Here is a 14,452-nt window from a genome sequence, read left to right on the forward strand (position 1 = left end):
TTTATGGTTACGGGGGGAAGGATAGGTTGAGAGTTTGGGACTGATACGTCCACACTGCTATATTTAAAACAGATAGATAACCAGGGCTTCCCCGGTGGCTCAGTGGTAAAGAATCCGCCTGCCAATGCCAGAGACACAGGTTCGATCCCTGATCCAGGAAGAGTTCACATGCCTCAGAGCAACTAAGCCTCCATGCCACAGCTACTGAACTTGTGCTTTGGAGTCCGGGAGCCAAAACAAGAGAAGCCACCGCAATAAGAACCTTGCTCTCTGCAACTGGAGCAAAGCCCAGGCAGCAGCGAAGACCCAGCATAGCCAAAAATAAATAATTAAAACAGACAACCAACAAGGACCTACTATAAAATAAATAAATAGATAAATTACTTTTAAAAAAAAAAAGGGAGAGCCCCATTGCACTATCATCCTCAGAGTCTAATCTACCACGTGCCGTTTCTCCTCTACCCTGTGTGAATGAAACTGCTTCTGAGGAAGAAGACTTATCAAAGAGCTCCTGGATAATCTAAATTATAACTACCGGGTCACCTTCCCCAGCACCCTGGAGTTTCAGCTTTCCCTTGGGCTTCCGGTCTCCAGCCTGACAAGGCTGATTAGAAGAGACTGGAGAAGGCACTGCTACTAATGAACACATATCATCTGCTCTAAATAATCATAAAAACAACCACCATAATGATTGGGCACCCTCAGAGAGACCCTGCTAGAACCGAGCTACCACTTTCTTTAAAACAATCTGGGCTTGTTGCAGACAGGAAATAAAACATTTTCATTGATTTTAAATATTCTCTCCACTCCGAAGAATACGTTCTAAAGAAATAAGTCAACAGGCGCTACCATATGATACTCATTACAATGTTCTCTTTGAAAGAAAAGAAAAAAGAAAAAGGGGGAAACAGCAACCTAAATGTCAAACCACAGGCAATAATTATGTAAATTACAGTCCACCAATACCAGAAACTACTGCTTGGACATTCAAAGGTATAATTACAAAAGCTGTGCGGGAACACGGGAAAATTCTCACAAGAATAAATGAAAAACGCAGGAGAGAAAAGACCACACAACAATCTGGACAAGATTCGGATGTTAACGCACCAACACACAACGGCAGATGGAAAAATATGGACAAAAGAAGCAAGAGTCCCAGTACACCGAGTGTGCCCACAAATCAGCAGGAAAGAGCAAACCGGAGTAAAAACGCACAAAAAGGACAACTGCACACACACGACAGAACACGTGACTCACCGAGGAGTATGTCGCAGGACGCTCAACTTCTAAGGGAAATGCCGGTGAAAATAAGGCATCGTTTTTGTCCATCAAATGAACAGAAGTCAGCCATGTACAGGGCTGGGAAGGATGCCGAGAAATGGGAATCCCCAGTCCCTGTCGCTAGGAATGGACTCGCTACAACCTTTCTGGAAAATAACCAGCCAACGCCCACTGTATACGCATGTGCTCGGTCGTGTCCAACTCTCTGCGACCCCGTGGACTGGAGCCCACCAGGCTCCTCTGTCCATGCAAATTCCCAGGCCAGAATACTGGAGTGAGTTGCCATTAGCGGGATCTTCCAACCCGTGGACTGAATCTGCATCTCTTGTGTCTCCTGCATTGGCAGGCGGATTCTTTACCACTGCGCCACCTGGGAAACCCCAGTACTCATTCAAAACTAAAATTTACAGAATTTTAACCCACGGACAAGGATGTTTAACTGCCGCATTGTTTACAGAAACCAAAAAATGGGAAACAGTGCAAGTGATGTTATTAACTGGGCAATGCCTGAATCAATCATAACAAATCTATAACTTGGAATATTATACAATAGTTTAAGAATTACTAGTGAGATTATGTGTACTGCCATGTATTATGTTAAGCAAAAGTAAAAAGTACAGTGATGATGATAATATAACCCACTTTATTTTTAAGCATATTATTTATGTTTATAAACATTTCCATGATTACAGAGAAAGGACAGGAAGAATAGTTTCGTTATTGGTTAGAGAGAGTTAACGCTTTATTTAAATACCTCTATGCTGTTTTCTCACAAGGAGTATCACTCTGTGAACCAGAAAACTCTACAATTAAACTAGAAAGTTTACACGTAAAAAATAAATCATTTTAGCACGATAAAATTATGAGTAAAACTTTTACATGTTGTTGAATTGCTAATGTAAAAGCACTTTTTAAACAAAGAAGTCAAAAGTTGTTTAAAATTTAAACATATCTTTTTAAAATTAGAACATAAACCAATCACTCTCTGGACCAAATCCACTGGAAGGATGGTTTAACTGCTGGGCAAAATCCTCTCATACACAAGAAAGCAACATGAGTCTGGTCAACTCCCAGCCTGATCAATGTTCTCAAATGCCACGAACACAACAGGTACTTAATAAATGCTGGTGAGTCCCTTGTGTGCGTGCACTCAGCTGTGTCTGACTCTCTGGGACCCCATGGACTGGGGCTTGCCAGGCTCCTCTGTCCATGGAATTTTCCAGGAAAGAATACCGGAGGGGGCTGCAATTTCCTCCTCCAAGGGATCTTCATGACCCAGGGATCAAACCCACGTCTCTTGCACCTCCTGAGTTGGCAGCCAGATTCTTTACCACTGCGCCACCTGGGAAACCCAGTAAATCCATTAGTGGGAGTTTAAACCATAGCTGTCACTTGAGAATCAGAACTATCACATTTCCGACTCTTTGTGACCTCGTGGACTGTAGCCCACCAGGCTCCTCTGTCCATGGGATTCTCCAGGCAAGAATACTGGAGTGGGTTGCCATGCCCTCCTCCAGGGGATCTTCCCAACCTCGGGATCGAACCTCGGTCTCCCACATTGCAGGCAGAAACCCTCTGAGCCACCGGGGAAGCACATGTATATTATCATATGTGAAACAGATCGCCAGTCCAGGTTCGATGCATGAGACAGGGAGCTCAGGGCTGGTGCACTGGGATGACCCAGAGGGATGGGATGGGCAGGGAGGTGAGAGAGGGGTTCAGGATGGGGGACACATGTACACCCGTGGCAGATTCATGTCAATGTATGGCAAAACCACTGCAATATTGTAAAGTAATTAGCCTCCAATTAAAATAAATAAATTTTAAAAAATAAATAAATAAAGGAGACTCCGAGAAAAGCAAAGAGAAAAAAAAAAAAAAAGAACTGTCACATTTCAAACTGCACAGATCCCCCACCGAGCAATTTCTTAGGGGAAACTGACTCTGCTGAGTCATTTACATCTCTCCGCAGAGAGTACTGAGATGAGCACCCAGCGTGTTTGAGGCAGCACTGTTCTCTGTGCAGAAGACTGGAACCAAGACCCTGAAAGCAGCCCGGGGAGGACTGGGTGAATACACGGCACAGTCGTGTAACAGAAGAGAGTGTGGCTGGTAAAGTATTATTTCCTTTTCTTTCAATTTCCCTGGACTTAGCACGGACAGAAAAATCAACACTGGTTTCTAAGGGAAAGGAGAAGGCATAGAATGTTGTTTCGAATATGAAACTATTTGGGGAGGGAAGAAAGACATTCAATCTCTCCCCGCCCACTCACACTTCATACATATTTGCATATGCTTGAAATTTTCTAGAAGGACACCCAAGAAACTACCATCAATGGTGACACCTGGGAACAGAGCTCACGGAGGGGAAGTACTGAAACTTTTACTTTCCCTTCATAGTCTTCCAGAATACAGTTTTATTCTAGTATCTTTAAACGTTTTTTAAAATGTTATTTATTTTAATCGGAGGATAATTACTTTACAGTGCTGTGGTGGGTTTTGCTATATATCAACAGGTGCACGTGTCCCCCCATCCTGAACTCCCCTCCCACCTCCCTGCCCACCCCATGGGTTGTCCCAGAGCACTGGCTTTGAGTGCCCTGCTTCATGCATCAAACTTGCACTAGTCACCTGTTTTACATATGGTGATATACGTATTTCAATGTTATTCTCTCATATCACCCCACCCTCGCCCTCTCCCAGAGTCCAAAAGCCTGTTCTTCATATCTGTGTCTCTTTTGCTGCCTTGCATACACGGTCGTCGTTACCATCTTTCTAAATTCCACATATATGAGTTAATATACTGTATTGGTGTTTCTCTTTCTGACTTACTTCACTCTGTATAATAGGTTCCAGTTTCATTCACCTCACTAGAACTGACTCAAATGTGCTCTTTTTTATAGTTGAGTAATACTCCATTGCTGGGAGAAATATCAATAACCTCAGATATGCAGATGACACCACCCTTATGGCAGAAAGTGAAGAGGAACTCAAAAGCCTCTTGATGAAAGTGAAAGAGGAGAGTGAAAAGGTTGGCTTGAAGCTCAACATTCAGAAAACAAAGATCATGGCATCTGGTCCCATCACTTCATGGGAAACAGATGGGGAAACAGTGTCAGACTTTATTTTTCTGGGCTCCAAAATCACTGCAGATGCTGATTGCAGCCAGGAAATTAAAAGACGCTTACTCCTTGGAAGGAAAGTTATGACCAACCTTGATAATATATTAAAAAGCAGAGACATTACTTTGCCAACAAAGGTCCGTCTAGTCAAGGCTATGGTTTTTCCAATGGTCATGTATGGATGTGAGAGTTGGACTGTGAAGAAAGCTGATCGCCGAAGAATCGATGCTTTTGAACTGTGGTGTTGGAGAAGACTCTTGAGAGTCCCTTGTACCGCAAGGAGATCCAACCAGTCCATTCTAAGGGAGATCGATCCTGGGTGTTCATTGGAAGGACTGATGCTAAAGCTGAAACTCCAATACCTCATGAGAAGAGTTGACTCACTGGAAAAGACTCTGATGCTAGGAAAGGTTGGGGGCGGGAGGAGAAGGGGACGACAGAGAATGAGATGGCTGGATGGCATCACTGACTCTGTGGACATGAGTTTGAGTGAACTCCAGGAGTTGGTGATGGACAGGGAGGCCTGGCGTGCTGTGATTCATGGGGTCGCGGAGAGTCAGACACAACTGAGTGACTGAACTGAACTGAACTGAATACTCCATTGTGTATATGTACCACAACTTCCTTATCCATTCATCTGCTGATGGACATCTAGGTTGCTTCCATGTCCTGGCTATTGTAAACAGTGCTGTCATCAACATTGGGGTACACGTGTCTCTTTCAATTCTGGTTTCCTTGGTGTGTATGCCCAGCAGTGGGATTACTGAGTCATATGGCAGTTCTATTTCCAGTTTTTTAAGGAATCTCCACACTGTTCTCCATAGTGGCTATACCATAAACTTTTTTTAAAGTTGCAATTTTTTATTTATTTATTTAACATTTTATTTATTTGGCTGCAGTGGGTCTGCATGGAAGCATGCAGCATCTTTTAGTTGTGGAATCCGGGATCTAGTTTCCTGACCAGGGATCAAACCTGGGCCCCCTGCATTGGGAGCACAGAATCTTAGCCACAGGACCAAGAGGGAAGTCCCTAAAGTTGTAACTTCTAAAAGATAATTTTTTGAAAGCAATAGCATAATCAAGAGTTACTGTGCAAGACCTTCCAGGTCAATTCAACATCAATTTTAAAAAAGAAGACTTTTTTAGCAACCCTTTAGAAAGTCATCTTAATCGCATTAAGAAAAGCACCTCATCATGTTCAGTTCAGTTCAGTCGCTCTGTCGTGTCCAACTCTTTGCGACCCCATGAATCATGTTAATGGGTCCTAAAAAGCCTTTGGAGGGGAATCAAGGACAGTGGGGATTTCCAACCTGATCTGACCCTGAACAGTGTGGCCAAGGTTCTCAAACAGATAAAAACATATAAACTTAATTTTTAAAACCTGAGACCCATTCAAACCTAAATAAATCAGAAGACCATGATATCGGGGAGCAAGTAATAATGTTCCATCTCCCCACCAAGCTGCAGCAAGCCTCCTCCTTGGAATTTCCAGGCCCTTCTTAGTACAAGTCATTAGTGCTGTAGGCAATTTGGTAGCAGACTCTAGGCCAGATTTTCCTTAGATGGGCTCCACAGTTCCTTTGATCACTCCATGCACCTCAGGGCCTTTGCACGTGCTGTCCCCTCTATCTGAGACACCCTTCCCCCAGCCCTCGCACGGCCAGCTTTGCCACTGGCATCAAAGATCAAGAGTCATCTCCTTTGAAAGGCCTACCCCAATCGCAGCTCACACCCCAGTTCGTCCCAGTTCATGTCTTTGTGGCACTCACCACTATCCAAAATCACTTCGGTCATGCCCAGCATCAGCTCCATGAGAACATGGGTCTCGTCCGCCTTGTTTATGGCTATATCCCCAGTGCCTAGAACAGTGGCAGCGCACAGCAGATGCTCAACTAATAATAAAAGACTGAATACATGAATGAGTGAGAAATGGTTGTGGGAAGAACAGGAGGACGAATCCAGTTGTAAAGATCACACTCAAGTACTCTGCACCAGGGAAACACAGGCTCTGAATAACCACTCTCCAGGGAGGAAGGCACTCCAAGCAGGTAGCCAGTAAAACATGAAGGAAGGTTTTCATGGAGACAATTCACTGAGAGGGAAGCGGGAAACCTCGTAAAACCTCAATTACTGCCTGAGGGCCGGACGCCACCCTCCCTGGACATCTAGACCTATTTTCCAGGACCTGGCAACCTCACCCCGGAGATGCAATCCTGCAATTAAACCAAGGGGACACTTAAGTAGAATCTCCACTTTGTAATTGTCCACCTCTCCTGGGGCAGTTTAAGATGCAGGAGCAGCTGATCTCTCTAGACAAGCACTTCACCCTGGGCCAAACCTTCACACCACCCCACCCTTTCCCACCCCCCTCCCCAGCCAGAATGGATTAGGGAAGAGCAGCCCCGGATGGAAAGAGGCAGGCAAACAGCATGGAAACAGCTGCAATCTCCTTCTCTGGCTAATTGGAGTTTAACCCTCTTTGCATCTCATTAAGCTTCTCCACGGCAACCCCAATAAGCCAATTACATGAGGTGTTCAACAGCCCAAAAACTCAGGGGGCTGCTGGTGGAGGCAAAAGTCTTGCCCCAGATTCCTCCACATCAATGGCTGTGGGGCTTCCCCACCCAGCGGACACGTGACAACAGTTGGAGACATTCTTGTTGTCACAACAGGGAGAAGGTGTTACCGGCATCTCGTGGGGAGAGACCAGGGCTGCTGCTGAACAGCCTACAAGGCCCAGGGCAGCCCCACAACAGGGAATTACCTGGCCCAAAAGGTCCAGCGTGTCCAGGCTGAGAAACTGATCCACACCTACCAGCCCTCCGGTACGGGGGCTTCCTCATGGCCCAGCCTTGTCGAGATAAGTCGAGTCCCACGCCTTCACAACAAAAGACCTGTCTGTCCCACTACCAGGCAAGGCTCGGGGAAGCACTGGCCTCAGGATCTTCAAGTCCTTGTCATTAGCCCAAAACATTTGTTGTTGTTCAGTCGCTCAGTCGTGTTCGACTCTTTGTGACCGTATGGACCACACCAGACTTCCCTGTCCTTCACTATCTCCGGGAGTTTGCCCTAACTCATGTCCATTGAGTCGGTGATGCCATCCAACCATCTCATCCTCTGTCGTCCCCTTCTCCTCCTGCCTTCAATCTTTCCCAGCATCAGGGTCTTTTCCAATGAGTCGGCTCTTCACATCAGGTGGCCAAAGAATTGGAGCTTCAGCTTCAGCATCAGTCCTGTCAGTGAATATTCAGGGTTGATTTCCTTTAGGATTGACTGGTTGGATCTCCTTGCAGTCCAAGGGACTCTCAAGAGTCTTCTCCAGCATCACAGTTCAAAAGCATTTTACTAGCCGTTTCTTTCTTTCTGCAAAAGGTCCAGGCAAGTTTTTATGGGCTAGAGTGTTACTGACAATTAAGATCTGATGAAATCTAGGCCTTATCCACCATGAAAATCTGGAGCCACATACAAAACCAACGCTTGCTTCAAATTCCCTGGGCATTGATAATTCGTTTATCCAGCCCCCTCCTGCCAACCCACCCAAGCCAGACAGAGCAACACCAAACTGGTGAGCCAGATCGGCCCCAGTCATCTCACCAATGGGCTTCAAAGCAGGAGACATTGACTCAAACACCTACACGTCCAGGTAGGCTCCATCGATGAAGGAAACAGACCAAGGGAGAAGGCACAAAGGGAAAAAGGCAACAGATGCCGGACCTTAGAAGTAAAGTAGCAATAAGGAGGGAGAAGGCAAGGGCAACCCACTCCAGTACTCTTGCCTGGAAAATCCCATGGGCGGAGGAGTCTGGTGGGCTGCAGTCCATGGGGTCACTAAGAGTCGGACACGACTGAGCGACTTCACTTTCACTTTTCACTTTCATGCATTGGAGAAGGAAATGGCAACCCACTCCAGTGTTCTTGCCTGGAGAATCCCAGGGATGGGGGAGCCTGGTGGGCTGCCGTCTATGGGGTCGCACAGAGTCGGACACAACTGAAGCAACTTAACAGCAGCAGCAATAAGGAGGGGAAGGAATTTCGCCAACCTGGGGCCAGCCTGTTCTGGCAGGCTGCTCTGTCAGAGGGGGCAGCCCCAGCCGACAAACCACGACGTATGAGCGAGGGCCCTCATGCAATCAGATCTCCTGATTTTCCGCAAGTCAGAAATGCAAATCGTTCCATGAATTCTTCCCATCAGTAAATATTAGCAATCACAGTAATTCCACATTAAAATAAAGCCAGAGAACACTAGCAAGCTAGATCTAATCCCACAATGGAACCTATACCTCAAGACACTCAGTTAATTGTAACTACTCTATGTGCAACGTACTGAGTCCCGGAAAAAGAGAGGCCAGACTCAGTTCTCAACTTTGCAAGACAAAATATAAGCAGTCAGATGTGGAAACTGGAAGGCTCAGTCCACCTGGCTATCCATTCCACACAGGTGAGGGTTTATTTCATCCTTAGAAGACTCTGGGAAGAGGCTTCAATCCAGTTCAAAAGTCACTCCAAAGCCTCTTGTCATTCATTCCTTATTTACTGAGAATCTACTATGTTCCAGGCACTGAGGCTGGGATTACAGCCATAAGAACAAGCACAGGCAAAAACCCCTCCCCCTGCAAAGCTGACCTTTTGGTGGGAGTTTACAGACAGCAAACAAACTAAGTAAGACTTATTTTGGCAGTAAGTGCTGGGTTGTGCGGTTGAAGGGAGCCACAACGAAGCAGCAGGGAGTCCAGGAAAGGCTGCTTGGGGTGACGCTGGAACAAGGATCTGCAAGTTTACGAGCATTCTGGGCACAGGAAACAGCAAGTGCAAAGGCCCCAAGGCAGCCTGGTCTGGAGCAAAGGGAGACAGAAGGTAGCAGGAAGTGTGGTCAGAGAGGTGAGGGATCAGATGCTCTTAGGCCTTGTAAGTTTCTCTGAGGCCTCTGGCTTTTTCCCTGAGGGATGAAAGGAGTCGCTGCAGGGTATAGGGCAGAAAGGGGAGAGGGTCTGAGCTGTGTCTTTAACAGGATCCCTCTAGCTACAGGGCTGAGACCAGACTGCGGGGTCAAGGAAGGCAGTGAGGTGGGAACAGCCAGCTGCAGGATTGAGGCTGTGATGGCTCTGGCCAGAGAGGAAGGCAAGGAGGCAGTGAGAAGCAGGCAGATTTGGAAACATTCTGAAGGAACATGCAACAGGATTTGCTGATCAGATGTGGGATGGAAGGCAAGGAGGGGGAGTCACGGCTGAGGCAGGGTTTGGTCCTGAACTTCTGGGGCAGAGCTGCCCTGGTCAACTGAGACGAGGAGGGCCGGGGAGGTTGGGGTGGGGGGGGTGCGGGCACAGGGGGTACGGGTGGGAGACCTCTAAGTTCATCACGGTGGCAGTGGCTTAGTTGCTAAGTCATGTCTGCTTCTTCATGATCCCATCGACTGTAGCCCGCCAGGCTCCTCTGTCCCTGAGATTTCCCAGGCAAGGACACTGGAATGGGTAGCCAAGCCTTTCTCCAGGGGATCGTCCTGACCCAGGGATTGAACACAGGTCTCCTACATTGCAGGCAGATTCTTTACTGTGAGCCTCCAGGGTAGCCCAAGTTCCACGTGGGACATGGTAAACTAGTGACACCCAGGTGGAGATGTCGGTTCCAAAAAGCTGAGAATGTGAATGGAAGAGAGAGTTTTCATCCACCATCACGTTCCGAAGGTAAGGCTACCCCAGGCAGAGCCTGTCCAGCTGGGAGAAGGAGACTAGCTTCGCCCTGCCCTGTCATCTAGAGAGTCCCCTTTTCTCCCTCCAAAGCCATTTACCTTGTCATGCTGCCGTCTGGGCCTCAGATGGGGTGGACAGAGGGGACGACCCCACCAGTTCCAGGGGCCCGTGGCTCTAGTCCGCATGGGAAGAGGAGACCAGAGGAGGGGTGGACGTAAAGGAGGAGAGAAAGGTAGAGGAAAGCACAGTGATGCGTCTAAAAACCCACAGGAAGCTTAAAGGATGGAGAAAAAAATTGGCTCTTTCTACATTATAGTGAAGCCACAGAGAGTTAATTACGCCAGAAATTAGACTGATGACAAGGTCAGACCTTACCCTAAAGAGAATTTCAAATGGCTTCTAAAATACTTCTTTCTGGGACTTCCTTGGTGATCCAGTGGTTGAGACTCCAAGCTTCCAATGCCAGGGGTGTGGGTTCGATCCCTGGTCAGGGGAACGAAGATCCTACATATTGTGCAGTGCGGCCAAAAAATTGAAAAAATAAAACACTCCTTTTCTCCCACCTTTTGGCAGTCAAACTGAATATTCAGGGGGTTACTGAGGTGGAAGAAGGCTCAGGGCATCTCCGAGGCAAATATCAACACCAGGACCAAATGATTAGCAGGACTCCACGAGCCACCGATCCATTCACTCCCTGCAGCAGCAAGTACAGCAGCAAAAATTAACTAAAGAATTCCAGCTAGTGCATCGCTTAATTTTACCGAGGACCACGTGTATACCAGGGCTTCCCTGGTGGCCCAGTGGTAAATAACACGACCACAATGCAGGAGACACAGGTTCAATCTCTGGGTTCGGAAGATCCTCGGGAGAAGGAAATGGCAACCCACTCCAGTATTCTTCCCTGGAGAATCCCATGGAAAGGGGAGCCTGGAGGGCTATAGTCCATGGGGTGGCAAGAGTTGGACACGACTTAAAGAGATTAAACCACCAACCACCATACCAACTGTATACCAAGCAATAACACCCTAAGTATCTGCCAAGGATTCGCTTGGTACTGTGTTAACATCCCCATTATTCATGTGTGGAAACTGAGGCATGGAGTTGGGGGTAGTGATTTGCCCAGGGAGTAGAGCCAGGATTTGAACTCTACGGACTCATGCACTGCTCAGAGCCACCATACTCCACTGCTTACTGACTTGTCACTTACTTTTCGACATTTTCTGATTTTTCTACACTGGTCGTGCAATAAATTAATACACAATTTTTTTCTTAAAAAGTTAGCTTGCAAGGGGAGGCCCAGGCCCATTTGCCCAACCATCATTCAAACATCAGCCACAAAACAGCCCTTCCCACCTGCCCCACACCAAGCACCCTCAAAAAAAAAGAAAGCAAACCCAGGGCTGGTGAACTTGGCCCCTATTTTCCATTTAGATAACCAAGTTCCTCTTTTTTTATCCCAGAGCATTTGCCTGGGTGAAGGTGGTAAGTCAGCCGAACCCTCACCAAGGGTTATTTCCACATCGTGTGGTTTTCCTGGCCCTTTCCTGGGGCTCAGAGGCAGGCAGACTCAGGAACAAAACTCTGATTAGAGTCTCAGGTGGGCTAGTTGTATTGATTTCTAAACACATGACCTTGGGGACGACCCAATCCTATGCCCCAGCTTAAGAAAAAGTGGGTCCAAAGGAAGGACCAGCAACTCAAAACACACAACTTCATCTCTGGAAAGAAAGCAATAACCATTGTTGACCTCTGTGCAGGGCATGGGCTGAGTGGCTTGCACAGATGAACTCATTTTACTCTTCACAACAACTGAAGGAGGTTGAGACTGTGGGGGCCCACACCCCTATTTTACAGATGAGGAAGCTGAAGCACAGACAGACACAGTGGCTTGCCCAAGATCACACAGTTACCTAGTGGCTGGCAGGTCAGCCTCGCCTGGCTTTGAGTGGGTGCCCTGGGAAACACAGAAGTCACCTCCTTTTGATTACATTCAGTTTCTCAGGCTACCTGGAAGTGCTCATGCCCCCGCCGCCTGCTCTCAAACCCTGGTTCCAGGGCACCTTGAGAAACTGGGACAACCAGTGAGTCCAGAAATCCAGAGGGAGGAAGGGCAGAGGAAAGTCTGCAAGGCCAGAGACTGGCGGGGAGACGGAGGGCCTGGCAGAAGGGAAAGCCAACCACCTGGCAATTCCTGTAGCAAAAGTCCCTGCAGGAGAAAGAAAAACACACACACACAACTGATTTCCTCAGATGAGCTTCTTCAACTAAATAGAGGACACCCCCAAACCCACTCGACGTTGGAAAACCTGATGCCATCCATCAACCGCCAGTTGCCATCAATAAAATACATCCTGGTGCAGTATTCACGGTCACCTATTTTATCCCCTCTGTAATTCAGAACAAAATAAACAAGGAAATTCTCCAGTATCACAGCAACACTAGACCAGATCCCCATCAGATTCTTGCAGAAATAATCTTGTTGTTGTCACACTGGGTACTGGGAGCAAGGACTCCTCAGATTTTCCTGTCTCTGCTAAGTACAATACTACTTTGCAAATAAGTCTGCTCCCCAATCAATCCTGGACCTTGAGTGCAAAGCGTCTGTACTATTTCCAGCCCCCGAGTTGGCCTGAAAATGTGAGACACAGCCAGATGTGTGTGGTTGTTCCAACAAGTGATACATACCGCCCCCATCCCCCAAATAAACCCTTCCCATGGGGCCCTCGAAGATGACTTATCAACACTCCAAATGCAGCCATCAAGGGGAGGACCACAAAACAACAAGAAGGTATTTGGAGATGCTAAACACTGGCTCCAAAGAACCAGGGATGTTTCCCGATTCCCAGACAAAGCGGGAAAACTATCCTGCCCAGGTTTGCCTACTGTAATAATCAAGAGAGTAGGACACAGAAGTGCTTCCTGTAACAAAGAGGCAAATCGCATTAGAGAGAAACTAAAGCCCAAGACACTGGGGATTAAGCCAGAGTGGCCTCGGGAGACCCGGCCAGGCTCAACAGCAAAGATTCAGAAGGAACCTGAGGTTGGTCCCCACACAGAGGAGCCTCGGGTCTCAGGTGTGGCACAGCACAAAATCCACTGGTACCAGGATCCTCGGGTATCCTCAGCTAACCCCCAAATCTGGCCCCAGGGTCAAGCAAGTCAGGGCAGGGGTGAGCAGCCCCACCTTCTTTCCTGAAACTTCCCTAATTCTTCCCCTGTCCCCTCAAACTCGCCCCCCCACCACACACACACCCGCACCCGCAGTAATTAAACAGAAGGAAAGTAAAAGATGTCAAAAATATGTAACCACAGGAAATTAATGTGCATGGACAACAACTGGGTGGGGGGGCGAACCTCAAGTCAGCCACTGGAAGCCCCTTTCCACAGTCTGAGCCCCTGCCCAACCCAGCCCTTTGGCAACCGGGTGTTTGTGAAAGCGGGGTTCCAAGCCACAAAGGAGATGGGGGAACTGAAGCAGGGAGACACCCCCCATCTCTGGCGTCTCCGTCCGTGAAGGTTATTTTCAAGTGGAGGGGGAACCCCAGAGAAGAAAGGGCCCCTCTTTTCGGCCCCCTCTCCCAGGCTCTGGCCCCTCACCTTTCCCAAAAAGCCCCGGAGCCGGGCATTTGCAACCCCTCCCCAACGCCCTGCTTCCCTGGAACCCGGTCACCCAAGTTTTCCGCCCCCATCAGCTGCGCTCCCGAAGAGGGCCGGCTGCGGGCAGGGTGGGGAGCGGGCCCCGCCAGGCCGGCTGCGGGGAGGGGAGCGCGGCGCTCGGGGCGGCAGGGGACCCCGGGACCGCGGGCCCAACCCGCCCGAGCTCGGCGCTTCCCCGCGCCGGCCGGCCTCCCCGCCCGCCGGCCGGCCTCCCCGCCGCTCCCGCTCGCGCCCGCCGGCCCCACGCGACCCGGGCGGCCACCGAGCACGTACCCAGAAAGGGTCGGAGCCATCGACGCTGCAGAAGTCCCGGAGCGCCATGCGGCCGGCTCGGGCACGGCGGGCAGCGGCGGGCGGACGGGCCCGGCTGCTGGCGGCGGCGGCGGCGGCGAGGGCGGGAGGCAGCGCCGGAGGGAGCCGGGGCCGCAACGCCGCCTGGTTGGCCGGCGCGTCACGGGGATGCGGCGGCCCCGCCCCGCCCGGCCCCGCCCCGCTCACCTCGCCCGGCCCGCGTGGGCCACGCGGGGAGGCTGCCCGCTAGACCTCGCGGCCGCCGGGACCGGAGGGCGCCCGATCCCACCCCCACCAGCCCCCCATCAGAGGCTCGGGAAAGCCCGAGCGCGACCCTGGTGTCCAGACCGCAGACCAGTTTTCAAATCCTGTTGTAACAACAACGTCGAGACGACAGCAACAGTAATAGAAACC

At 49.2% G+C, this 14,452-nt stretch overlaps 1 protein-coding gene across 6 annotated transcripts in view; it reads right to left on the reverse strand.

Moving 5' to 3' along the window:
• The window catches only part of ABCC1 (ATP binding cassette subfamily C member 1 (ABCC1 blood group)), a 149,966-nt gene extending 135,790 nt beyond the window's left edge, over positions 1–14,176 (reverse strand). For all 6 annotated transcript variants that reach the window (XM_088832900.1, XM_088832899.1, XM_088832901.1 and 3 more), the window contains exon 1: positions 14,021–14,176. In XM_088832900.1, coding sequence (XP_088689026.1) covers positions 14,021–14,068 — 48 coding nt within the window. In that variant the 5' untranslated portion in view covers positions 14,069–14,176. The remainder of the gene's footprint in view (positions 1–14,020) is intronic.
• Positions 14,177–14,452: the final 276 nt, after the last annotated feature.

The sequence above is a fragment of the Moschus berezovskii genome, chromosome 27, assembly GCF_049115385.1.
Source record: "Moschus berezovskii isolate FMDL1 chromosome 27, NW_MosBer_1.0, whole genome shotgun sequence".
Taxonomy (NCBI): Eukaryota; Metazoa; Chordata; class Mammalia; order Artiodactyla; family Moschidae; genus Moschus; species Moschus berezovskii.